Here is a 25,780-nt window from a genome sequence, read left to right as displayed (position 1 = left end):
GCAAAGAACTCTACTTCATTAGTCAATCCACCATGGAGTTCTTGATAAATTGTAATTACATTTTATATACCAGTAAAATTCAGAGCAGTTAGGTCCGAGTTTTCCATAAGTGCTCAGGATTGCTGAAAGCAGGCCTGGGAAAGGTTTTTGTATTAATTATATATTCCTGCCCAATAAATTACCCCCAAGTAAGTATCTTAAACATTTATTATCTCCCCAAGTTTTCTGTGGGTCAGGAATTCAGGGTTGGTTGGGGCTGCCATCATCTGAAACTTAACTGTAGTTGGATGATCTTCTAAGGTGGCCTGGTTACATGCTTGGTAAACTGGTACAAGAGACATCAGCTCCTCTCCACAAGACCTCCTGAGTGTCCTCATAACCTAGCCAGCTTCCCCTGGAGTCAATAATCCATGAGAAAGAGATAGGAAAACACAACATTCTCCTTACGACTTTGCTTTGAAAGTAGATACTGTAACTTCCACACCACATTCTATTTCTTTACAGAACTAAGTAAGAGTCTCTAAGTACAACACATATTCAAGAAAGTCAAAGTTAGGCCTCATTTTTAAAGGAAAAGGTGTTAAAAGAATCTTCATATATTAACATCACTTCAGGGTTTCAAATGATGAGTAAACAGCTTCAACAACATAACCTACAAGGTTTGGTTGACTCAAGAATCTGTGCTTAACCATTATCATACCATGTATTTTGTTCTATTTGTCATAGGAGAGAGACAGTATCACTATTTGTTAACATTCACCAAAGAAAAAAGTAAGCCAACAGAAGAAAGGCAAAGCACTCCAGTTTTTCACATCTGACACAGTAACAGTGATGGGAGGCAGTTATACATTTGCTTTAGTTTTAGTTCTGTTTTGTTTTCCTGCAAGGAGAAGGAAAATTATGGAGACTAGATCATGAACAGATCAAAAATAATTGCAAAGTTGTACCGGAACAGATAGCATTTATGATTCAGTGCCACATAAAAAATTTTCTCAGATACAAACAATAATAACAGAAACTGAAATTTAGATGTGCATTCACAATTGGGAGGGGTGGGGCTGTGCTTGGGAGGTGGGAGGGTGTATTATATCACAATTGCTACAGATGTGTATCAGAGTAACTTCTGGAACAAGGAACATATTAGTAGAGGGAAAAAGTTATTTGTTACAATTCAATGTATTTTGAAAATAAATGTCTCTGTAGACCCATAAGCACTTGACCAAATTCACCTGTTAATACTGTGAGTTTCATTAGGGGAAGCAAGAAGACCAAGGAAGCAAAACTTTCTCACAGAGGGCAGAGAAATAACAGTCATCCTGATTTCCTCAACAAAAAGCTCAAAAATGGTCCTGAATCAGACAATTAAATCACTTTAAATTCAATCAAAATTCACTCTGCCAGGTTGAACAGTATCCCTCCAAAATTTAGATCCTCCCAGAATCTGTGAATGTGGCTTTATTTAGATACAGGGTCCTTGTAGATATAACCAAATTAAGATGAGGTCATCCTGGACTAGAGTGGACCCCAATTCAATGACTAACATCCTCTTAAGAGGGAACTTGGCAACACAGATACATGGAGAGTACCATGTGACAAAAAAAGCCAGATATTGGAGGGACCTGTCTACCTGTCAAGGAACACCAAGGACTGCCAGCAAAAAGCAGAAGCTAGGAAAGAACATGGAACAGTCTTCAACTAAGGCCCCAAGAATGAATCCTGCTGACACCTTGATTTCAGATATCTAGCCTCCAGAATGCCAAAAAAATAAATTTCTGTTGTTTTAAGTTACCAAATTAGTAGTCATTTACTATGGCAGCCAGAGAAAACTAACACATCCACTCAGCTAGGATTATGCAACTTAAGTAATCTCACCATTTTCAGTATTAGAAATATGTATTCACAAACTCAGAACAATAGGAGACAGCATCTCCATTTAATGCCTTGCCCTTTTTGGGTACTGTCACAGGGATGAATCTGACTTAAGAGTCCAATGGACTATGTATGCTGCTGTCAGCCAGAAGGCCACTGAGGCTCTCCCAAAGACCAGTAGAGCACATGCACAGAGCATGGGAGTCAGTTCACCTTAGCTGATAGCCAACAGCCCTAAAAAAAACAAAACCAAACCTATGTTTTTGTTGAAGTCCTCCTGCTAGACCAGAAGTTTAACAAAAAATTACAGGTCAAGAAGTTATTCTTTCAGATTTAAAGTCCTCTTATCTAGATAAGCAAAAAGGACCTACTATAAAGCACAAGGAGCTCCGTTCAATATTCTGTAATAACCTAAATGGAAAAAGAATTAAAAAAAGATACATGTATAACTGAATCACTTTGCTGTACACATGAAACTAACATTGTTAATCAACTACACTCCAATATAAAATAAATTTTTTAAGTAAATAAAGTCTTCTTATCATGATTATTGCATCATAGTGATGGCAGTCTTTCTAACAGTAACCACTGGTAAACTGTGGGTTACCATTTCACTTCTTATTACTTCTGAGTTTCCCAAAACATGTTTCCTAAAAAAAAAAAAAAAACATGTTTCCTTTAAACTCTCATTTAAATTATTTTAAACTCAAGCCAGTGCAAATATGCATGGCTGATTTAACCTATCAGTCTGACAGAAAGAGACACTGTCTAGATTATTTTCAGAATTGCTAAACACTTTTCTATTTTATCACCCCTGTATCTTTAGCACAAATTAACACATATTACGCAGGATAAAAGATAAACTTCTGCCCCATATCAGTTCAGTTCAGTTGCTCAGTCGTGTCTGACTCTTTGCGACCCCATGAATCGCAGCACGCCAGGCCTCCCTGTCCATCACCAACTCCCGGAGTTCACCCAGACTCACGTCCATCGAGTCAGTGATGCCATCCAGCCATCTCATCCTCTGGCATCCCCTTCTCATCCTGCCCCAATCCCTCCCAGCATCAGGGTCTTTTCCAATGAGTCAACTCTTCGCATGAGGTGGCCAAAGTACTGGAGTTTCAGCTTCAGCGTCATTCCTTCCAAAGAAATCCCAGGGCTGATCTCCTTCAGAATGGACTGGTTGGATCTCCTTGCAGTCCAAGGGACTCTCAGGAGTCTTCTCCAACACCACAGTTCAAAAGCATCAATTCTTTGGCGCTCAGCCTTCTTCACAGTCCAACTCTCACATCCATACATGACCACAGGAAAAACCATAGCCTGCCCCATATATTTCCCATCAAATTGTGTTACAACATTCCTACAACTATTACTTAGAACATTGGAGAGAACTGGATTCAGATTCTCCAAAAAAGATGTTCGTTAATCACTCCTGATTAAAGCTTAAGCCAGTACAACTTAATACATTTCCAATAAGTGAATATTTGTAGTTACCTGAGCAACTGGAAATATATAAGAATGAAAATATTGACCACAAAGTCACCTTCAAGGATTATTTTTCTAGAAAAGCCTGGCTCTCCCCATACAAAAAGTGGTATTGACCTACCTTGTTTTCGAACATCTTCTACAGCAGCCACAAGCTCCTCCTTGAGAAACTGACTCTCCTTTGCAATTTTATCCCCCTTCTCCAAGAAATTTTCAGTTGCTTGTTCAACAGATGCAGCCAAAACATGGGCCTTCTTAGAACGACCTCTCTTCTTATTAGAGGGCCCCTTGCTATTGGTGTTTACCAAGGTTGTAACCTAAAAGTTTCAATTTTGAAAATTAAACTGTAGCCAACTAAAATTAAAAGAAAAAAAAAAAAAACACACTAAGAGTAACATCTTTACAGATAGCAAGAATAAATTACTCATAGTAAAATGAAACATCACATTTATGAGTCTAGTAAGTATTAACAAATAAGATAAAATTCTCTCCATATTTTAAAATATTCAGCAATGATACGCCATATTTAGTTTCCAAAATAATTTAGCTATCTCAATATGTAAGTTAAGATTTATAATTAATATTTTAATTTCTCAAACATGATCATTAGGTTTTTAAGCTTCATTTTACAGATTAAAAACTAACAATAAACAAATTACATGTCTCTATTATGTCATCAAGAAGTTTAGAAAGGGGTTAACAATGAATTCTGGAGCCCAAGAAAATAATTTACTTACAATTTTAAAATATTTATTTTATATTTATATTTAAAATATTTATTTTCTTGAGCTCCAAAATCACTGCAGATGGTGACTGCAACCATGCCACTACCTCTCATTTTTGTGCTCGAGTACAATGTCTGTCTCCCTCACACTCACACACAGACACATACACGTGCCAAAATGCTACATGTGCACAGCAAGTTGCTAACACTTTAATGAAATGGCATCACACTGTGATATTTGTATTTGTAACAGAACATACCAAACCTACGCTCTCAAATTAAATGACCTTCTAACTGATCCTGGACAACAAAAGTTGTATTAAGCAGGGTGAACAGACTTAATAGTCAAGGTTCCATATCCTATCTTTCTTAGAAATACTTTTAAGTATTAAGTGGTGTGCACTGCATACCACTAGCCCCTATTACTGCCAATCAAGACTGAAGAAAATGGCATCAAATATATTTCTAAAAGGCTAAATGAATCCACACATAAATATTTAATTATTAGTGAAGCCAAACTGTCTCATTACTATCAGCCTAAACTCAACCACTCAAATTAAGGCTTTGAACTAAACAACTTTGCCCTGTGTTTATTACCCAGGCCTACTATTATGGAACCATATAACAACTATGTATTTGTTTGCAGATTCTTACCTGGGTAACAAGAGGCTCTAACAGTCTTTCAACTGCCAGAGTCCTGATCTCTAGACTTTTGGGGTCCCATTTGAAGTTTATGTTGCCTGTGTGGACAGCAGTCATTTCTGAAAGAGAAACAGCCAGTCAGGCAAATATCAAACACACATATGAAACATAAAAAATTTTCTCCTACTCAAGGACTTTTTTACACCAGGAAAGTTACAATCACCACAAGATGAAAGAAATTCTTACCAGCCTGCACATGAGGGCCCAGTAACTCTTACAACCTCTTACACATAAGATTTTGAGTTTACAAACATTATGGGTACTACAAGAAGGCATTCCCAAATCATGAGCTTTTCCCCTTGGGCTTCTCTGGCACCAAGGCACTTCTACCTCCAGTTTTTTCATACGAACCTAGAATCAGGATGAAAAGCTCGAGGAAAAGAAGGCTAATACAGAAGATGCTGATTTGTCTTATTCCGCAATGGTTATAATACACTATTATCTAAAAAGTAAACCTCACTTCATTTTCTGATGGACTCTTAGAGAATATCTTATCTTACTGTATTAAAACCTAACACTTCAATCTACTGTCTTCTGCACCTACAGCTATTATCACTCACAGCCTGAAGAAATTTCAGGTCACACCTAGTCAAGTATCACTGTATCACTGTCAAGGTAAACTTCCATTAGACAGAGGCTTTAAGACTAAGGGAAAAGACTTCAGCCACAATACCAAGCAGTTGGTGTTTGCTTCTAAAAGCAGTGCCTCAAAGATTAAACAGAAAAACAGGTGAGGTATGTAGATGAGGTAAACACTAAACAACCTGTTCATAGAAATACAAATCTTAAAAGGGTGCGTTCTTATGAATTTTTACCTCTTGATTTTCACTCTAAAGGAAAAATGAAGGTCCATGGACAAACCTGGGTACAATGATGTTCACAAAAGCACTATATATGGTCATTAAAATCTGGAAACTACCTATATTTCAAAAAATATACCACTAAATAAATAAACCACAGAACCAATCACAAAATGGGATACTGTGCTGCTCTTAAAAAACTACAGTAACAAAATTTAGGAAGAAATAATAGTATTCTCACTGCCCAGGTCTTTATTTCTATTAAGTACTAATTCCTTTAAAAAAATTTTTTTTAAAAAAGGTATATTCCAGGTCTGATATATCCTATCGTGCAGAAAGCAAGGAAAGACACAATGACTAACAAGAGCATATTAAAAAGATATAAGAACCAAGGGCTCCACTGGCTAAATTCAAAAGTTGAATATCAAAAAGATGACTATAACTGCCTATTAGCTATCCTATCACCATGCATGGTCAGTCGCTTCAATTATGTCCAACTCTTTGCAACCCTATGGACCATAGGCCACCAAGCTCCTCTGTCCATGGGATTCTCCAGGTAAGAATACTGGAGTGGGCCGCCATGCCTTCCCCCAGGGGATCTTCCTGACCCAACCCATGTTCTCTTGCACTGCAGGTGGATTTTTTACCTCTGAGCCACAGGGGAAGCTCTAAGGATCCTCAAAAGGAAAGAAAGGGGTGAGAAGAAAATTTCTGTACCATAAATGTACAACAGAATTAAAAAATGACCATTTTGTAAACCCCAATGTAATAACTGATTCAAACTAGGACTCTCAATGGATATTAACACCATTAGGTGATGGACTACTGGGGAACAGACTATTTGTAAGGTGCCAAAGTATCACCTGACAGGTTTCACTTCTATAATTACAAAGGGGGCAAGACATAGCTTTACAACACTGAGATCTAATGGCCATCTCCTTAAGTAACAAAATTTAGCATTGCTAACAATGCAACTCTGATATTACATGCCTCACATGCCATGCCTTGGCATGTGAAGTGCCCTATATGAAGTGCCCTATATTCCCTAAAAAGTATTCTTAATGAAAAAAAAAAAAAAGTTCCAGATGTTTTTCAAGAGCCCCAGTATTATATAAACTGAGCAAAGTTAATTGTCCAAGAGAAAAATGAAAATTAAATATTTAACCTGAGTCTAATGAAGCCTCTGCATAGGGATTCTAAGCCTTTTTCAATGCATGGATCCCTTAAGCAGTCTAGTGAGTCTTATAGACTAATGTTGTCTGGTAGAAATATAATACAAGCCACCTATGCAATTTAAATTTTTCTAGCAGCCACATTAAAAAGTAGAAAGAAACTAATGAATTAATTTCATAATATTTATTTAACACAGTATATCCAGAATATTATCATTTCATTATGTAACTGATTTTTTAAAATTACTGATTACATAAGATAGTTTAAAAGTACTATGTTGGAAATCTAGGATGTGTTTTACACTTAAGGCATATTTACATTCAGACAAGTCACCTTTCCAGAGCTCAGTAGCCACATGTGGATAGTGGCTTCAGTACTGCACGGTGCAGCTACAGACTCTTCCTCAGAATTTTTTTTTAAATGCATGAAATACAATTCAAAAGATTACAAAGGAAACATATATATTGAGATTAAGCTATCAAAAGCAATATATATGCTCTTTATTTACATACTAAATAAGATGTCAAGAATTCTGATAACTACTTCAAAGTAATAATGAACACACACTTTTTCAACATAGATTACAATTACTTCATGTATGAAAAGCCCTGAGATTCCTCCTGTTGGGACGAAGTTATAGCTTCAACTGAAGTTGGAGTTTGTTTTCTATTGTTAATAATAAATTCCTATTAATAATAACAAAGACAAAACTTTTCCAATCCATATTCAGTGCAGGTTAAAAAACCCTAACCTGAACTGAATTTCACAGAAGTATATAAGGGATACAGATGCACGTTAAATACCACCAGGGAACAGACAATTGGAATATAAGGCATTCTTACAAGACAATGTGGCCTTAACTCTTCAAAAAGTCAATATCGGGGTGTGGGACATAATTTAGACTAAAAGACTCAGGAGACAAAAGAATCTAATGCAACACACATATCTCATTTGGATCCTGGTTTGAAACAAAAAGCTATTAAGAAGACATTTGTAGGAAAACTGGTAAATTTTTATAATAAATATTATATTCACTGGAGGAGGAAATGGCAACCAGCTCCAGTATTCTTGCCTGGAGAACCCCAAGGACAGTATGAAATGCATGCCTGGGGTCGCAAAGAGTTGGACACGACTTGGCGACTGAACAACAACAAATTAAATTATATTATGGAATTAATGCTCAGTTTCATAGCTGGCTTCCCTGGTGGCTCAGGGGTTAAAGCGTCTGCCTGCAATGCAGGAGACCTGGGTTCGATCCCTGGGTTGGGAAGATCCCCTGGAGAAGGAAATGGCAACCCACTCCAGCATTCTTGCCTGGAGAATCCCGTGGACAGAGAAGCCTGGTGGGCTACAGTCCACAAGGTGGCAAAGAGTCGGACACACTGAGCAACTTTAACTTTCACTTTCTTTCTTTTTTTCTTAGGTATGATAATGAACTGCAACTATATAGAAAAAGGACTATTTTTAGGAGATGCGTACTGAAATCTTTAGAAATCAAATGTCAGGATGACTGCAACTTTCAAATTCAGCAAAAGTAAACATACACAGAGAGACCACAAATTACTTAAAAATATTCATAACTATTAAATCTAGATGGAGATCATGTGAAGTGGCTGGGTACACCTGAAATTTCTCATCTTAAAAATAAAGAAAATGTTGTAGAGGTTTATGAGAAAATGTTCAAAATACATACTACTGAAGACAGAAAGCAGATTTCAAAAACAATATGAAGTATAACTGCAGTGGGATATATAAGCCAAAATATTAACAACGATGTTACATCTTAAGATTGGGGGATTAGGAGTGGTGTTAACTTTCTTTTTTCACAATTGTATTCTCTGATTTTATAAAATTACAGCTATTTAGAAAGTTGCTTTTGTAATAAAAGAAGTAGAATCTTTATTTTACAAGGTGCAAGGAGGACAATATAATCAGAAGGCATGCTTGATCATCACTCAACCACTTTGAACTTGTTTCCTCATTTATAAAACAAGGCTATCATTTACTTTAAAAAAAAAGATTATCACTATCTTTAGAGAGCTTGTGTGAAAATTAAACAGACTATGATCCACTGAATTAAATGAATCCATGATAACACCAACAAAGAAGGAAAAATTTTTCCATAATAGGAAATCAGTTAACATATAGAGAAGGAGTAACACATATAGAAAAATCACCATTTAAGAAACCTCACAATACATTCAAGAATTAGCAAAGAATGCTAAAGCAAACAGGTGAAAAGTTTACTGAGTATTAACCCAGTGCTCTGTGCCAACCTAGAGGAGTGGGATTGGGGAGGAGGGGGGGTAGTTCAAGAGCAAAGGGATATATGTATATTTATGACTGATTCACATTGTTGTTGTACAGCAGAAACCAATACAACATCGTAAAGCAATTACCTTCCAATTAAAAATAAATTTAAATAAAAAGGAAACTGAGTATTTACATAGTCTCATAGTAACTCCCAAGAGATTACCAACAGATTACCAAGGGGGAAATAAAGTATTTAACTCTGCAGAGCAGAAACCTGGCAAACACCACCTTAGCCAAGTGACAAAAATATCCGTAATAATGGGAAAAATGGACATCATGTACTTCCTATACAATGCAATAAGAAGGATACACCATTGCCTTCTGTGGTATTTCGAAGTGACATAACCCCCAATCCTGTCAAAAGGAAACATCAGACAAACTCAAAGTAATGGATATTCTATAAAATAACTAGCTACAGTCTTCAAAAATGTCAAGGTAGGAAAAACAAAGAGGCTGAGAAATACTTCCAAATTAAAAGAGGCTAAAAAAAGACATGAAAACTAAATGCAGTCATTCTGGACTGAAAATTGCAGTAGGAATAAGAAACAATTGAGACAACTGATATAATTTGATCAGGGATTCTGAAATAGATAATAAATAGTAATATATCAATGTTAAATTTTGAAAATTCCCATCATCGTATTGTAGCTATGTCCTTATTACACATAATGGGAATGATATCTACAACTTACTCTCATATGGTTTAGAAAAAAAAATAATTTCTTAAATATATACATATACTCAAAGAAGAATGAAAAAATGCGAGGCAGAAGAGAGATAATGAACAGAGGGAAACTGAATGGAAGAATGTGGGATAGGGAGAAGGAAGGGATGGAGAGAGGGAGCGGTAGCAGGAGAGAGGGAGGGGAAGCAGGGGCGGGGGGCGGGGGGGGGGGGGGCTGGCAAGGAAGGAGAGAGACGTCCTGAAATGGCTAATGTAGTTGAGAACTGATTTTTTTTAAATTTTTATTTCATTTTAATGTTAAATAGCCACTAATGACTATCTCATCAGACAGCACAGTTCTAGACCCTCTACAGAATAACAACAGACATCTACATCTCATATTTGAATAATGACCAGGACAAAGTAGAACTGCACGTGTCTGTGACTAGTCCACTCCTAACAACTTTAATATAAAAACATCGGTCTGTATCCTCTTCCCTAAATGAATGCTTGAGGCACAAATAGATAAGACTGCTTTAGATATTGCTGAAAATATTACTGCAAGCATCATCTAACATTTCACAAAGACTTATGTAAGCATCAAAAATTCTAGAACCTAGGCTTCCCTGTTGGCTGGGTGATAAAGAATCCACTTGCCAATGCAGGAGACATGGGATCAATCCCTGGTTCAGGAAGATCCCACATGCCACAGAGCAACTAAGCCCCTTGGCACCATCACTACTGAGCCAGCACTCTAGAACCCATGAGCCACAACTACTGAGCCCACATGCCACAATTACTGAAGCCCAAAAACTCTATAGAGCCTGTGCTCTGCAGTAAGACAAGCTGCCACAATGAAAAGCCCATGCAAGACAACTGGAGAGTAGTGCTGCCCCCCACCCCCCAACACCGCTCAGCACAACTAGAGAAAAGCCCATGCAGCAATGAATACCCAGCACAGCCAAATAAATGAATAAAATTAAACAAATTCTAAAGTCACTGAAAATAGGATGCCAAAAGGAATGTAGATTTGCTTAATCTGGTAACAAAGAATGCCAGTTTCCACAGAATTTGTCTCACCTCAAGTGGGCAAATTTGCTCTCTCTACACTTATACTGTGTAAAGCCTATATTCTGGTTTTTAAAGGTTATTTGTCCACTAAACTGATCAATCCAAGTCAGTAAACCTTAGGAGATGGGACTAGTCTATATCGCTACAGAGCTGACAACTGTAGCTCAAGCAAATGTCATGAAATGTCAAAGATAAGACATTTCAGAAGGAATGATTTTCCCCATGTAACCCACATTTCTGTATCCTAGCATTCCAACCACTGTATCAACACAAAACAGAAAATATTTCAAAGGTTGTAGAGGGAATGAGCCCAAAGATAACTTAAGTGAAGCTACTTGCAAGTAGACGTGTAGTCACATTTTCACATTTGGATTTTAATTATTAAACAAGTACGACACACAACAATTCACTTTCCCAAAGAAATATGCTCATTTTTTCTTGAAATAAAAAGCCTTCATGAAAGGAGCCCAGAGAAAAACATTAGGTCAATCCCTGCCTGGGGAAAAGCACCGAGCCTGAGGACTTGATCACTTTTGAGAACCCGCAAATCAAAATCCAAACACCGTACACATGCATTCTTATTGCTTGAGAATTCACAGCTCAAGCCCAGTGAGCAAAACTGAAGACCAGGATGAGAATCCTTAGCTAAAAGACAGGGTTCAGGCCACAGAAAAGCTGCCAAGGAAAAGGAAAGCTATTCACAGATACCTCAAAGAGGGAACAAGCTGCCCAAAGTGAGCCTGGGCAAACTGGACCAGTCCAGTCATGGGGTAAAAAAGGCTTCAGACACTTGGAGAAAAACTAGAATTGCCTTAGAGAAAGAACAAGAGTCCCCTGATTATTGTACACATGTTGGAAAAAAGGATCAAAACATTCTCAAAAAATGTCTTTTCGTCTTTTGTTTCCCTAATTTTGATACTCTGGGGTATAAAATAATTTCACTTTCCTGTTAACTGGAAAAAAAGGCAGAGTGTAAACACAATAACAAAATTCAAACAACCCTGATCTCTCTGGGTCTGGGAACTGGTAAATGGGAAAAGCCTGTGCCCAGCTTCCCATGAGCCGCAGCAGTCTTTATTACACACATCTAAGGTTGGCAGATCATTCAATTTTTTAAGAGATCCGAACATGCAGATTTTTATGTTAAATCTTCCAAATTTAATGTTAGAAACTTGTTCCAAAAAATGTTACCACCATATGGGATAATCATGTCTGAGTACTATGTTTGCCCTTTCGGTCACCACTTTGCAGTCACTAAAGATTTCCCCATGAAGTCCTTTCTGATTATACATTCCAGAACTCCACATCCTCTTAAGTAATGTCTCTGAGGAGGTCTTCAGCCTCCCCCATAAGATACACTAGATTCAGGCTCCCACTAAAGATGTTAAGGCAAAGGACTCACTCACTCACTCACTTCCATTGAGAAACTTGAAATATACTGACACTTGAAAACTGAGAACCCATTCAGTGTGTTTTCAAGTCTTAACAACCATGAAGGAAGCAGACTGCTTTGTGACGCATCTTTAATCAAAGGTCCTGCCATGAGTGACACCAAAGGTTATTAAACCATATTACAAAATCAAGTTATGCTTTTGTGACTACAACCCTAAAAGGATTTCAAAAAGTAGAGGTAGAACATTTAAAATCTAATGAAAACACATTCTCTGGAAAGAACATGGCTCCTGGAACCAGCTTCATCATTTATTTTTTCTCTGACATCAGGCAAGTTACCTCAGCTTTCTGAATCCTCAGTTTTCTCATCTACAAAATGGAAGGGGTTGAATTCTAAGCTCCAAGTCTTTTCAGTTCTGAAATTCTAGTATTCCCTTCACTGAAATGATCTCTCAATAGCCTCTGAATTGTTTCATTAAATATAATTTAATTTTCCCAGGTTTAGACTGTGGTAATCCTAGCTGTACTGTAAGTTTAAAGATGACAACTATGCTTATGCTTCTTTACAAGCCTTAAGTTGCTGGCAAGGTGCTTTAAGCAAAGATGCTTTATGCAGAGCAGACACAGGATTAGCTGAATTATATTTATGCAATATGATTTTAAAATATTTACAAGCCTATCACGACAAAGCTCCTACCTCAATCCTAGTTATATCTTCTGCTTCTCTACAATTAATGACATCATTTAAAGTAGCTAAACAAATAACTTTTAAACTCTAGGCAATTTCTAGTTTTCCAATTAACTTACAGAGTACTCCTTCACAACATCTATTACAAAACCTACTAGAGCTAGCCAACCTTAATGAATTACAGCAACCTGAGGTTTTTCCAGGAGGGGATCATGCTTGGTGAAACTAAATAAAACGTTAAACTGTAGTTATTCAGTCTTCAATATCTTATAAATAGCAATCCTAGCTATAAAGCAAAAGTTCACTATAAATTCAGAAAGGGGAAGAGACAGTGGGCAGTTGACTAGCAATCTTCATGAGACAAAGAGAGATGGAGAAGCAGAAAGTAAAAGCACAGCTCCTCCAGAACCAAGGAGGCTGATTGTTGGCAAATGGCCTCATTCATGCAAAGAGCTACATACCTTCTTCAAAGACATTAAATGTTCATTTACAATGGAATGGCCACATCATTCTTAAAATGTGTCTGCTCCAAAGCTTTAGGCTATCCCTACTTAGCTACTCAATGCCAACTTTTTTTTTTCATATAAACAGCAAGGTTAAGTTAATGCAATGGTTGGATGGTTCATTTAAATGCAAATCAAGAAATTTAGAAATTAAAAGTACCCACAGCAATGCTAACTGTCACAGTGCACAAGATACAGGATCGTGGATTAATCAGTGCAGTCCTAGGGATGCTAGGCTACATCTGTATTAAACAGAATTAACAAAGCTGTTGGGATCTTAACCTTCAAATCTCCAGGGTACTGTAAAAACAAAAAAAAAGGAGAAGAAAAAAACAAAACAAAACCTTATGATTAAGACTGACTGACACCTGTTTATTTGACTAAATCCATCCCCAAGCCTGGGTTTCTTCCCCAGTGGTCCTATGATGATCTTGGATCAGAAAGATCCCCTGGAGTAGGAAATGGTAACCCACTCCAGTATTCTCGCCTGGAGAATCCCATGGACTGAGGAGCCTGGCAGGCTACAGCCCATGGAGTCGCAAAGAGTTGGACATGACTGAGCAAACATGGGTGCACCCACAGGTCCCCAAGCCCATCACTTTCTCCTAAAATGTAAACTAGTTGGGAATAGGGGGAAGAGGGACAAGGAGGGTAAGAAAATAAGATGTATAAAACCACAGGTTCATGTAAACAAAAAGAAAACTTGTTCCCTTCTCCCCACTCCAAAAAAAATGCAGTCTCTTTCTAATTACAAGTACAGGATCATCACCCGCCCATTCCAAAAAAAATACTTAGCCTTGGTCAAACCTGGGAGCCAAAACATAATGAGTAAAAAGTTTGCATCTACAGCAGAGTACTGGATTACATAAACCATCATCTTATGTGATCCACTCACATACAAATACATTTTATACCATTTATATGGCACACAATACAAATTGTCACTCAGATATACAGACCTAGAAGAAAAAGGACATGGCTAGGTCTTTGTTTTATTTCAATGTTGTAATATTATGATGATTTTATTACTGCTAAAGGTTATAATTATTTTTAATCATAATAAAACATACCATCACTCTCATTTTCTTATCTTCTCTAGAGTATTGAAGGTAATAGGGTAACACAGGAAACACAATGATTACCAAAAGCACTAAGCAAAGGACAAAAGGTAAACCTAAAAAAACAATGGTTGGTCCACTAGTCACTTAATCAAATATTTTACTGCCTTCTCTGCACAGACACTATTCAAGACAAAAAAAAAAAAAAAGTCTTCATGAAACTACACTGTAGTAACAGCATAAGTAAGTAAACAAAACAATATCTGTGCTAGAAAGAAAATTAAGCAGGGTAATGGTAATGAAATGAGGTAGGATCCTTCCAGGACCTTTCTATCTGGATAACACTTGAGCTGAAAGTCAATAAAGAGCCAATCAAGTGAATTATTTGGGGGAGGAGCATTGAACACAGAGGTAACAGAGATAAGACAGAATCTCCCAGGACTTAGAGAAAGAAGTGATCAGTGTGCCTGGAGCATAGAGAAGAAGTAAGAGATCAAATGAAGAGAACAACAGAAACAAGCTCCAGAGCTGCTGGAATAACTGCACTGTGGGCCGGATAGCTATGTCCATTTACTCAGCTTCCATTCCACATGGTTGAGACCATTAACAATGCAAGTGTTTAAGAGAAAACTGCACCAAGCCCTCACAACAGATAACTGATTATGGATGCACAGGAAGTCCCTTTTTCCATAAGAGACTGGATGGTCTGAAAAACAAAGATGAAGCCAGCATCTGGACTGGAAGCTCAAGAAAACAGAGACAAAAGGGAAAAGAGGGTTTTGTTTCACAACAATGGGACTAAAAGGCAGAGAAACTTCTCACCCAGCTGAGAAGCTACACAGGAATAAGAAGACTGTACTTTTCTTAGAGAGCCAGGAGACAAGATGCCCAAACTTGACTAGAGGAAGTACTGAGAAAGAACTGAGGAAAAAAAAAAGAAATGTCTCTAAAACTTGTAGCATATACCTTTGATGATTTGGTTACCATTCATTTGTCAATGACTGACCAATTATACATTCTGAGGATCCTGCTAGGTGTCAGGGACACAAAGACTAATCAGAAACCACTACCAGATCATCATAGCAATCACAGCAATCAATTAGTAAGTATAAAAGGAAAAATGTGCCTTTACAATGGAGCTATCTGGCAGATGCCACTTAATCACAAGTGTTTAAACTTATTAGCCTCACCACAGGTGGAACAACCTGACAATCATTTCAATGCTGAGAAAGGTACATCATCACATATGTACTGTTCTTGCCACAAGTGGAAACAATGAGACAAATCCAAACTGCAGACATTCTCTACAATTGGCCTAAACTCTCCCAAAGTGTCAGTCATAGAAAAAATAAAAAGACTGACAAAACCAAAGGAATACAACAACTAAATTCAGTACAGGATCTTTTATTGATTCTTGCATTAAAAAAAACACACTATGAAGGACATCACTGGGACAACTGGTGGGATTTAACATGAATATGGATTGTACAGGAGATCAGGACTTCTAGGAATCTTGTTAAAGGCAAATTCTGCATCCGTAGGTCTAGGGTGATATTTAAGAGTCCGCATTTCTCACAAGTTCCCAGGGCCGGCAGACATTGGCTCTGGACTACTCTTTAAAAGTGATCATGTTACTATATCAAAGTAAAATTTCTTATATATTATAGCTAGTTAAGTAAGGCAATGTCCTTACTCTTAGAGGAGTTACATGCTAAAAAACATAAGGGTGAAATACTTGGTATCTGCAGTTTATTTTCAAATGCCTCAGATAAAAAACTTATATACAGTAATGGAGGAAATCTGAAAAATGTTAGCAATTGATGAAACTAGATGAACTGAAGAATCAAGTACTCATTGTATTACTTTTGACTTTTCTGTACATTTGAAGAATTTCAAAAAAAGAAAGTTGAGGGAAATGCTCACAGTCTAGAAAGAAAAACAGTTTATAATACAACAGAAAGTATAAAGTCATAAAGCAATCCACTGGTGCAAGAGGAGCACCCGGGAGGGAATCCCCAATGGGGAGAATCATCACTGAGGATCCGCTGTCCTAGGAGGGAGGGCAGTTGTTTCAGGTTGTGCAAAGGGACCAAAGGCCTTTGGCATCTTCCAAGAACCACAGGTGTGAAGGAAAAATATTAGTGAAATGTCAGAAGATAAGGCTGAAAGATAAGCAAAGCAATTAAGAAGGCATCAGAGATTATCTTAACTTAAAAATACAATTTTATTCTTACTATTTATATTACTTGAGAAATCCTGAAAAGCACCCCCCACCAAAGAAACACAAAGATAAAAGGCAAACCACCCCCCGCTACAATAACCATATTAAAAACCAAAAGCCAGTACCATCCTGGCCAGCAGCACTTCCCCAGTCTAAAGGCCTTCACACCCACACTGGAGAGTTCAATTCCTCAAAACCCACAAGGCCAGAGCCAAGCATTTTCCTCCTCATCTACTCTCCCTCTGGTTCTCCTCATCTCCACTGACCAAAGCTCTACCTAACTAGGCCCGTTTCTTCCTCTTCCTTCCCCTCCTTGCACCTTACTTTACTTACCCTCCCTGTTTTCAGGAATGTTCTCATTTCCAATCATTCTCCAGATAGCCCCAGACAGTTATCATCACCATGGAATCAACTTCCTCTGAAAAAAACACAAGATTGCTTCCCCAGCCAAAGACAGTATAAAGCTGAAACTCCAACAAACCAACCTTACTCACATTGGTCTGTCAACCTCATCACCTGCCTGCACTCCAAACTCTTCTCCAGGGAGTGCATGTCTCCAGATCTTTGTGTAACCCAGATCCTCTGCTCAGGGCAGACCTTCAAATTCTTCCATCTTCCTTCAAGGCTCACACAGATGTCCTCCGCTTCTAAGAGCTGTTCCCTCTTTTCTGGTTCCCCTATCATTTTACAAGCATCTCTATTACAGCACTTGCTGCATAGCATGATAGCAGTGTGTCCGTCTCCCATAAAGCTGACAGCTCCTTTGAGCACAGGGACCATGCCTTTTGTGAGCACGGTAACTTTCATCTAACAATTCTATAAATGATTAACTGAATTGGCTTAACTGTTTTAAGATTTCACCTAGTAACACTGACACATGTAGAAAGAATTAAGAACTCTCTCTCTCCTGTAATACTTTAGCAAAACAGGTACAGATATTACCAAAGTAAATGTCATTAGTTTGTAAACTTCTTGAGTTTAGCAATGGTGACTTACACACTTTTTTTTTCTTTTGGGCACACCACACAGCCTGTAGGATCATTTCCCCTAAGAAGGATGAAACCTGTGTCCCCTGCAAGGAAGTACCACTTGCACATTCTTAACATCTTCCCTAGCACCTGCTTTTAAAGTCAGGCTTAATAAATCCACTGTATTTAACTGAACCCTTCCTTGAAGCTGAGATACAGCAAATATAGCCTTAGACTTTAACTCAATAAAGATACCTCAAAAATACCACCTTTTCCACTGGTCTTAGTGACTCCAAATAAGTTTAAATTTCTCTCAAGGGTTGCCATACTCCATTTCCTTGAATTTTTTCCTTTCCTCCCAAGGGATCAAGCTCACATTTCACTTTCCCACTTCTGTGCAAAATGACAGGTTTCTAAAGATACACTTCAAAGTCAGTCCAGAGCTTTTCTGAGAACATGATGACCCCAGGTCCAAGGAAGCAAGAAAATGGTAACAGATGATTTTAAGAAAACTTTGCCAATTTAGAGATCCCCAGGAACAGAAAATCCCCATGAACACTGACTCATCAATAATAGTAACTTACCCTCACAGCTCTGCCTTACTCAGTGCACTATCATTTTTCATAAACCATGATTAACAGTCTAGATTAATATTGAAATATTTAACATAATGAAATATTCAACATATCATGAGGGACTAGTTAACAATGCATCTTTGCTGGGAAACAAAGTATGTATCGGTGCTGCACAGGGCAAATGGACCATTAGCAAAGGCTCCTATCCTTCATGTAACTTGAAATGGGCCACTGTGAATGCGTTTTCTGAGTTAGGACCACACTTTCAGTTTCAAGAACAGCCTGCACTTTATCCTGGCTAAAAAACCAGTACAAGATTATGTAATCTGGTAATTAACCAGGCTTCCAACTTACTCCTCAATTTATAATGTCTAATACTAACAAAATAAACCATAGCAACAGAACATTTTCAAAATATAATTGATGTTCCACTTGTTTATGACAGTATTTAACAATGAAATCTCAGAGCAAGAGAAAGAAAGTAATCCACAGCTCAATATAATGAAGTAGAAGAGCCAAAATGAAGTAATCCAGAAAAGAACTACTCTTTAAATTAGCAATTAAGGAATAACATCAGTTATTTAACACTAAGATTAAATTGGATTAAATTATTTCATCACAAAAATTTAACACAAAAGAGAACCAAAAGAGAAAAAAATATAACAGAAATGTTACATTTTTTTCTTCAGTAAAGCTCTTGAAGTCTTTTTTCAAAAACTCTTACAGATGAAAATAACTTCCACAATATAATTCCCCCTCTTCTTTTACTACAATGGGAACACTGAATAGACAAGAAATTTTAAAATCTAATCACACTACTCATACAATACTTGTTCCAAACGATCAAATCTTTGCTACAAATATTCAGAAAAACACTCAAAGTTGCCTTTCTAACTGTATTTGCCTTAAATGCACTGCTCCAAACTTGTAGCCAGTGAAAAAGCACAAATTAAATCCCAATCAAAAGGGGGCTTGATAGATGACAGTCCATCAACAAGTAAACAGAAATGCATGCTCATTTCAAGCTCCATTAGAAATGGGGTAGGGGGTATGCTTACACATGGAGAAAGTTTGTTATTAGAAAGAAAAGAAAAAAAAAAAAAAAAAACTAAAGGGGAAAATGAACATTTGGAAGCTCCAACAGAGAAAGGGCAATGCTGAAGTTTTATTTTGAAGCAGTTATTTCTGCACACTCTGAACTTTCAATAATGGACAAATTTAGTACAGTGCTCTTGCAAGTGAGCAAAAACAGCATGAAACAGGGTAAATCAGGCCAGATTGTTCACCTCACCACCCTGTTCAGCCCATTCAGCCCAGGCCCACAACATGGGGGCTGAGTCAATCACCACAGTGCATAAGCAACAAACAACATTGTCACCGTCTCAAAGCAAGTATACTGGCACCTGGACAAATTTCAGTAACTGATGCTTTGTAAGACTCTCTACAATGCCTGGTGTATTTAACTTTTTTTCTTAAGAGAAAACAGAAGGTACTAATAAGACTTAAATCCTCCAACACATAAAGTATAACCAAAATTGCTTAAAGATTTCTAAGGGTATGGCTTCAAAGTCACTCAAGAGAAAAAAACTTAATTGGGCTGGGAAAGCATAAAGGATAATTGATTTCATGTTTTTCACTATGTGTTTATATGGAAGGTCAAACTTTCAAAATACAGATTTTTTTAATGAGTTTATTTTTACCTGTTTTTCTTTTTTATATGCAGTAAATTCACTTCAGTTTCCTATTCTACAGCTTTTGAAAAATTCACAGTTGTGTAATCACCTCCAAAATCAAGAGACAGAACAGTTAAAAGAATGTTATTTTCACAACAGCACACACATTGAACTAAACCACACAAGATAAATGTACAAAAATTTACTTCAAGATCAAATTTGGCATCAACTTACTGCAAAATTACAGTAAACAATGATGTGGTGTTGGCATATATCCTTGACGTATTCCTTTTCCTATTTGGAACCAGTCTGTTGTTCCATGTCCAGTTCTAATTGTTGCTTCCTGACCTGCATACAGATTTCTCAAGAGGCAGGTCAGGTGGTCTGGTATTCCCACCTCTTTCACAATTTTCCACAGTTTATTGTGATCCACACAGTCAAAGGCTTTGGCATAGTCAATAAAGCAGAAATAGATGTTTTTCTGGAACTCTCTTGCTTTTTCCATGATCCAGCAGATGTTGGCAATTTGATCTCTGGTTCCTCTGCCTTTTCTAAAACCAGCCTGAACATCAGGAAGTTCACGGTTCACGTATTGCTAAAGCCTGGCTCGGAGAATTTTGAGCATTACTTTACTAGCATGTGAGATGAGTGCAACTGTGCGGTAGTTTGAGCATTCTTTGGCATTGCCTTTCTTTGGGATTGGAATGAAAACTGACCTTTTCCAGTCCTGTGGCCACTGCTGAGTTTTCCAAATTTGCTGGCATATTGAGTGCAGCACTTTCACAGCATCATCTTTCAGGATTTGAAATAGCTCAAGTGGAATTCCATCACCTCCACTAGCTTTGTTCGTAGTGATGCTTTCAATGATGTGCAAAATACTAGACATTTCTCCAGAGATGATATACAAATGGCCAATAAACCCATGAAAATATACTCAGTATCACTAATCATTTGGGGAATACACATCAAAACTATGAGATAACCATCTCACATTCATTAGGATGGCTACTATCAAAACAAAAGAAAACAGGGGAAAAAAAGTGTTGGTAAAGATATGGAAAAAAATTAGAACTTCTGTGCCCGGCTGGTTAGAATGCGAAATGGTACAGCCACTGTGGAAAACAGTATGGCAGTACTTCAAAGAGTTAAAAATAAACTTACCATATAATCCAGCAATTCCACTTCTGGGTATATACTCAAAAGAACTGAAAGCAATGTCTCAGAGATATTTGAACCATGTTCACAGCAGTATACTATTCACAGTAGAACTATCCAAATGTTCATTAACAATTGAACAGATAAGCTAACTGGAATATATATAAAATAATGTTGCTGTTGTCCTCAATAAGGCAAATATATGATTCCATTTATATGAGGTACCTAGAATAGGCAAACTGATAAATAAAATAGAAAAGAAGTTACCAGGAACTGGGAAGAGAGCAGGATGGGGAGTTGCTGCTAAATAAGTAAAGATCCTGTTCAGAATGATGGAAAAGTTCTGAAAACGGATGGGGATGATGTAAACGCACTTAATGCTCAAAAATAGTGAAATGGTAAACTTTACGTTATATATATTTAATAACTTTAGTTAAAAAAAAAAAATTCTTTTAAGAGTAGCAAATCTTTCCCTGGGGAATTCCACTCCTAAGAAGTTCCCCGCCTCCACACCCGCCCCAAAAAAAGAAGTTTCCCTTAAGATGTCAGGACAGGCAGAAGATTCAGCTGCAAATTAAAGCAACTCTGGAAGCAAGCTAAATGTCCAACAGAGGACTGATTAAAGAAGCTATGTTGGAACAGTAGGGGATCATTAACATGCTATGTTAACACTGTGAGATTAACATATTTCATCAATTCTAAAGCATACATATTTCACATCTTTAAGTCTCTAAACTTTGGATGTGTTCTAAAAATGATGGTAGTTCCTAGTGTATTTAGTAGTGTTTACTTCTTGTGTGTGGGCTCAGTCATGTCCAAGTCCCTTCGACCCTATGGGCTGAAGCCTGTCAGGCTCCTCTGTCCATAGGATTTTTCAGGCAAGAATACTGGAGTGGGTTGCCATTTCCTACTCCAGGGGAATCTTCCCAACCCAGGGATAGAATCCACATTTCCTATGTCTCCTGCATTGGCAGGCGGATTCTTTACCACTGAGCCACCTGGGAAGCCCTTATTTTTTCTCAGTGGTACATAAAATAAAGGTTAATCTTAATGCTATTAACAGGGGAAATGTTCAAGTATGATAAATGGACAAGAGCAAATAAAGTAAAAATCTAGTTTTTATAAAAGTTATAATCAATACACTCTTAGAAAAAATATCAGAGGATGTACACCAAAATGTTAATAGTGTTTATCCCTAGGTGATAAAAATGAGTGGTGGTTTTATTAAAAAAAAAAAAAAAAACTGGATGTAGGGACTTCCTTGGCAGTCCAGTGGCTAAGACCCTATTCTTCCAATGCAGGGAGCTGGGTTTGATCCCTGGTCAGGGAATGTGCCATATGCCACAACTAAAGATCCCGTGTGCCGCAACTAACAGTCAAATAAATAAAAATAAAACGTTTAAAAAAAAAACAAAACTGGATGTAAAGCCAAGCTGCTTCCACCCCCATATCAATCTGGCAAATCCTATATATAGCATACCTACTCACATTAGACATGAGTCAGGTATCACAAAAGACTGAAAAATGCGAAAGAATGTAATGGCCTTGAAGGAACTCATCATGTAGCAAAAGAATTTATGGTCCACAAGAGCCTTTAGGAAGGTAAATCAGCAACTCAGTGCTATGTAAATAACAGCACTCCATAAGTAAAATAATAAATTAGCATTTTATCACATCAGACATTAAAAATAAATATCCTTTATGAAAGTGAAAGTCGCTCAGTTCTGTCCAACTCTTTGCGAACCCACAGACTGTAGCCTGCCAGGCTCCTTTGTCCACAGAATTCTCCAGGCTAGAATACTGGAGTGGGTAGCCGTTCCCTTCTCCAGAGGATCTTCCAACCCAGGGATCAAACCCAGGTCTCTCGCATTGCAGACAGATTCTTTACCATCTAACCCAATAAGGAAGCCCAAATTATCCCATAAGTTCATCACACTTATTACACAGATGACAAAGTTCAGATTCTCCAGCTGAGATCCATTAAGATTAAAAACCCCTAAAAGCAGTTGACTTCTCTGGTAGCTCAGACAGTAAAGCGTCTGCCTACAACGTGGGAGACTGGGGTTCGATCCCTGGGTTGGGAAGATCCCCGGAGAAGGAAATGGCAACCCACTCCAGTATTCTTGCTTGGAAAAATCCGTGGACAGAGGAACCCGGTAGGTTATAGTCCATGGCGTTGCAAAGAGTCGGACATGACTGAGTGACTTTAACTACAAGCAGGTTATCATCATAAATCAGGTAACAGACACATAATCAATACAAATTAGCAACAGCAGAAAATACCCTGTCATACAATTACTGTTTGTTATGATATTTTAAGAATTACATTAAAAAAAAAATTCTCTTCATAAGTTTTCCTTCCTCACTATGTGCTTACTGTAAAGAGGTCACAATAAAAAACTTTATCTCCTGTCCTCAAAGAAGTCACAGCTCAGCTGAGGAAGGGGTGCAGGGGGAGACACAGAGAAAAGCTCTATGACAACGGAGTTGGCAATGATTTCTTAGAAGACACCAACAACAACAACAAAATAGATAAACTGGACTTGATCAAAATTTAAAACTTTTGAACACTAAAGGACATACCAACAGGGTAAAACTGAGAGAAAATATTTCAAGTCCTGTATCTAATAAGGGATTAACAGCCAGAAGATACTAAGAAATCCTATACCTTAACAACAAAAAACCCAAACAATTAAAATGGGCAAAGGAGTTGAACAGAGATTTCTTCCAAGAAAATACACAAATAGCCAATAACCACATGAAAAACAGTCAACATCACTAAACATTAGAGAAATACAAATCAAAACCACAATGAAACATCAACTCACATCTATCAGGATAACTTATTAAAAAGTAAACAAATCTTTGTAAAAATTAAAAATAGAAATTAACAAGTGTTGATGAAAATGTGGAGAACATGGAACACTTACACATTACTGTTATGAATATAAAATAACACACCTACTGTAGAAAATGGTATGGCAGATCCTCAAAAATTTAAGCACAGAATTACCATACCAAATGAACTAGAAATTCCATTTCTAGGTATATATCCAAAAGAGATGAAAGCAGGAACACAAACACGTATTTGCATACCTGTGTTCACAGGAGCATAATCCACAGTGGCCAAAATGTGGAGGCAACCCAAGTGTTCATCAACAGATGAATGGATAATGGAGTACTCAACCCTTAAAAAGAAGGATATACTGACAACATGGGTAAAACTTGAAAGCATTATGCTAAGTTAAACAAGCCAGGTATTAATACAGTCAAATTCAGAGACAGAAAGTACAATGGAGGTTGCCAGTGGGCCAGAGGGGGAGAGGAAATGGAAAGTTATTGTTTCACGGTTATGGAGCTTCAGTTTAGGACAATGAAAATTTTTTCTGGATAGGGACAGTGACAGTGGTTACACAACAAAGTGAATGTACTTAATGCCACTGAAGTGTACACATAAAGATAATTTAAATTGTACATCTTGTTATGTATATTTTTAAAAGATAATGAGAATGTCATAATCAGGTGCAAATTTCAGAATTTCCAGTAAGTTAAAGATCACTTTCAACAACAATGATCAATGTCTCAACAGAAGAGGCATATCGATCAGATAGATAGCATTTGTGTCAAGAGAAGGACTGAGCATTCCAGAACAAATGCCTGGCAGATGCAGAGACATATAGCAACAATTCACAATAGAAGATAAGGCTGAAAAAGTAAGGACTCAGAAGGTGTTAAATGCCAATCTAAAATTCTGACTAGTGCAGCAACAAGACAGCAGTGTATCTCCCCAAAAGAATAAGTATCGCTTGTATGTAAAAGACTGAATGGTGGAGGGGAAAACAGTAAGAAATTCAGTTAACTTTAGCAGATGTTTATAGAGCAACAATAATGTTCCAAATTCTCAGATCATAAAAACTGAAGGGAGAGGAGGAATGGGTAGCGACTGCAAAGGGATTTCTAGAGTACTAGTAATTTTCTGTTTCTTGATCTGGGTGGTGGACATGGTGGTGTTCACTCAATTCATTAAGCTGCTGCTAAGTCGCGTCAGTCGTGTTCAACTCTGTCCGACCCCACAGACAGCAGCCCGCCAGGCTCCCCCGTCCCTGGGATTCTCCAGGCAAGAACACTGGAGTGGGTTGCCATTTCCTTCTCCAATGCGTGAAAGTGAAGCCGCTCAGTCCTGTCCAACTCTTAGCGACCCCATGGACTGCGGCATACCAGACTCCCCAAAAAAAGTCCCTCACTGTTTCCATTGTTTCCCCATCTATTTGCCATGAAGTGATGGGACCGAATGCCATGATCTTGGTCTTCTGAATGTTGGGCTTTAAGCCAACTTTTTCACTCTCCTCTTTCACTTTCATCAAGAGGTCCTTTAGAAAAATGTATATATAGAAATTATGCTATGCTATGCTAAGTCGCTTCAGTCGTGTCCGACTCTGTGCGACCCCATAGACGGCAGCCCACCAAGGCTCCGCCATCCCTGGGATTCTCCAGGCAAGAATACTGGAGTGGGTTGCCATTTCCTTCTCCAATGCATGAAAGAAAAAAGTCAAAGTGAAGTCGCTCAGTCGTGTCTGCCTTTTAGCGACCCCATGGACTGCAGCCTACCAGGCTCCTCCATCCATGGGATTTTCCAGGCAAGAGTACTCGAGTGGGGTGCCATTGCCTTCTCCAATAGACATTATAGAAATTTCTAAATATAAATTATATAAAATGTAATTTTGGTTTCTATAAATATATTAAAAT

The 25,780-nt window shown here is 37.6% G+C and overlaps 1 protein-coding gene across 2 annotated transcripts in view; it reads right to left on the bottom strand.

Annotated features, from left to right (window-relative positions):
* The window catches only part of CTNNA1 (catenin alpha 1), a 177,959-nt gene that overhangs the window by 149,013 nt on the left and 3,166 nt on the right, over nt 1-25,780 (bottom strand). For both annotated transcript variants that reach the window (XM_070792049.1, XM_070792050.1), the window contains exons 2-3: nt 4,733-4,839; nt 3,476-3,671 (exon numbers count right to left, since the gene is read on the bottom strand). In XM_070792049.1, the coding sequence (XP_070648150.1) occupies nt 3,476-3,671; nt 4,733-4,837 (301 nt within the window). In that variant the 5' untranslated portion in view covers nt 4,838-4,839. The remainder of the gene's footprint in view (nt 1-3,475; nt 3,672-4,732; nt 4,840-25,780) is intronic.

The sequence above is a fragment of the Bos indicus genome, chromosome 7 (genome assembly GCF_029378745.1).
Source record: "Bos indicus isolate NIAB-ARS_2022 breed Sahiwal x Tharparkar chromosome 7, NIAB-ARS_B.indTharparkar_mat_pri_1.0, whole genome shotgun sequence".
Taxonomy (NCBI): domain Eukaryota; kingdom Metazoa; phylum Chordata; class Mammalia; order Artiodactyla; family Bovidae; genus Bos; species Bos indicus.
Note: the sequence above shows the minus strand (reverse complement) of the source record. Positions and strands in the feature narration are given on the sequence as shown.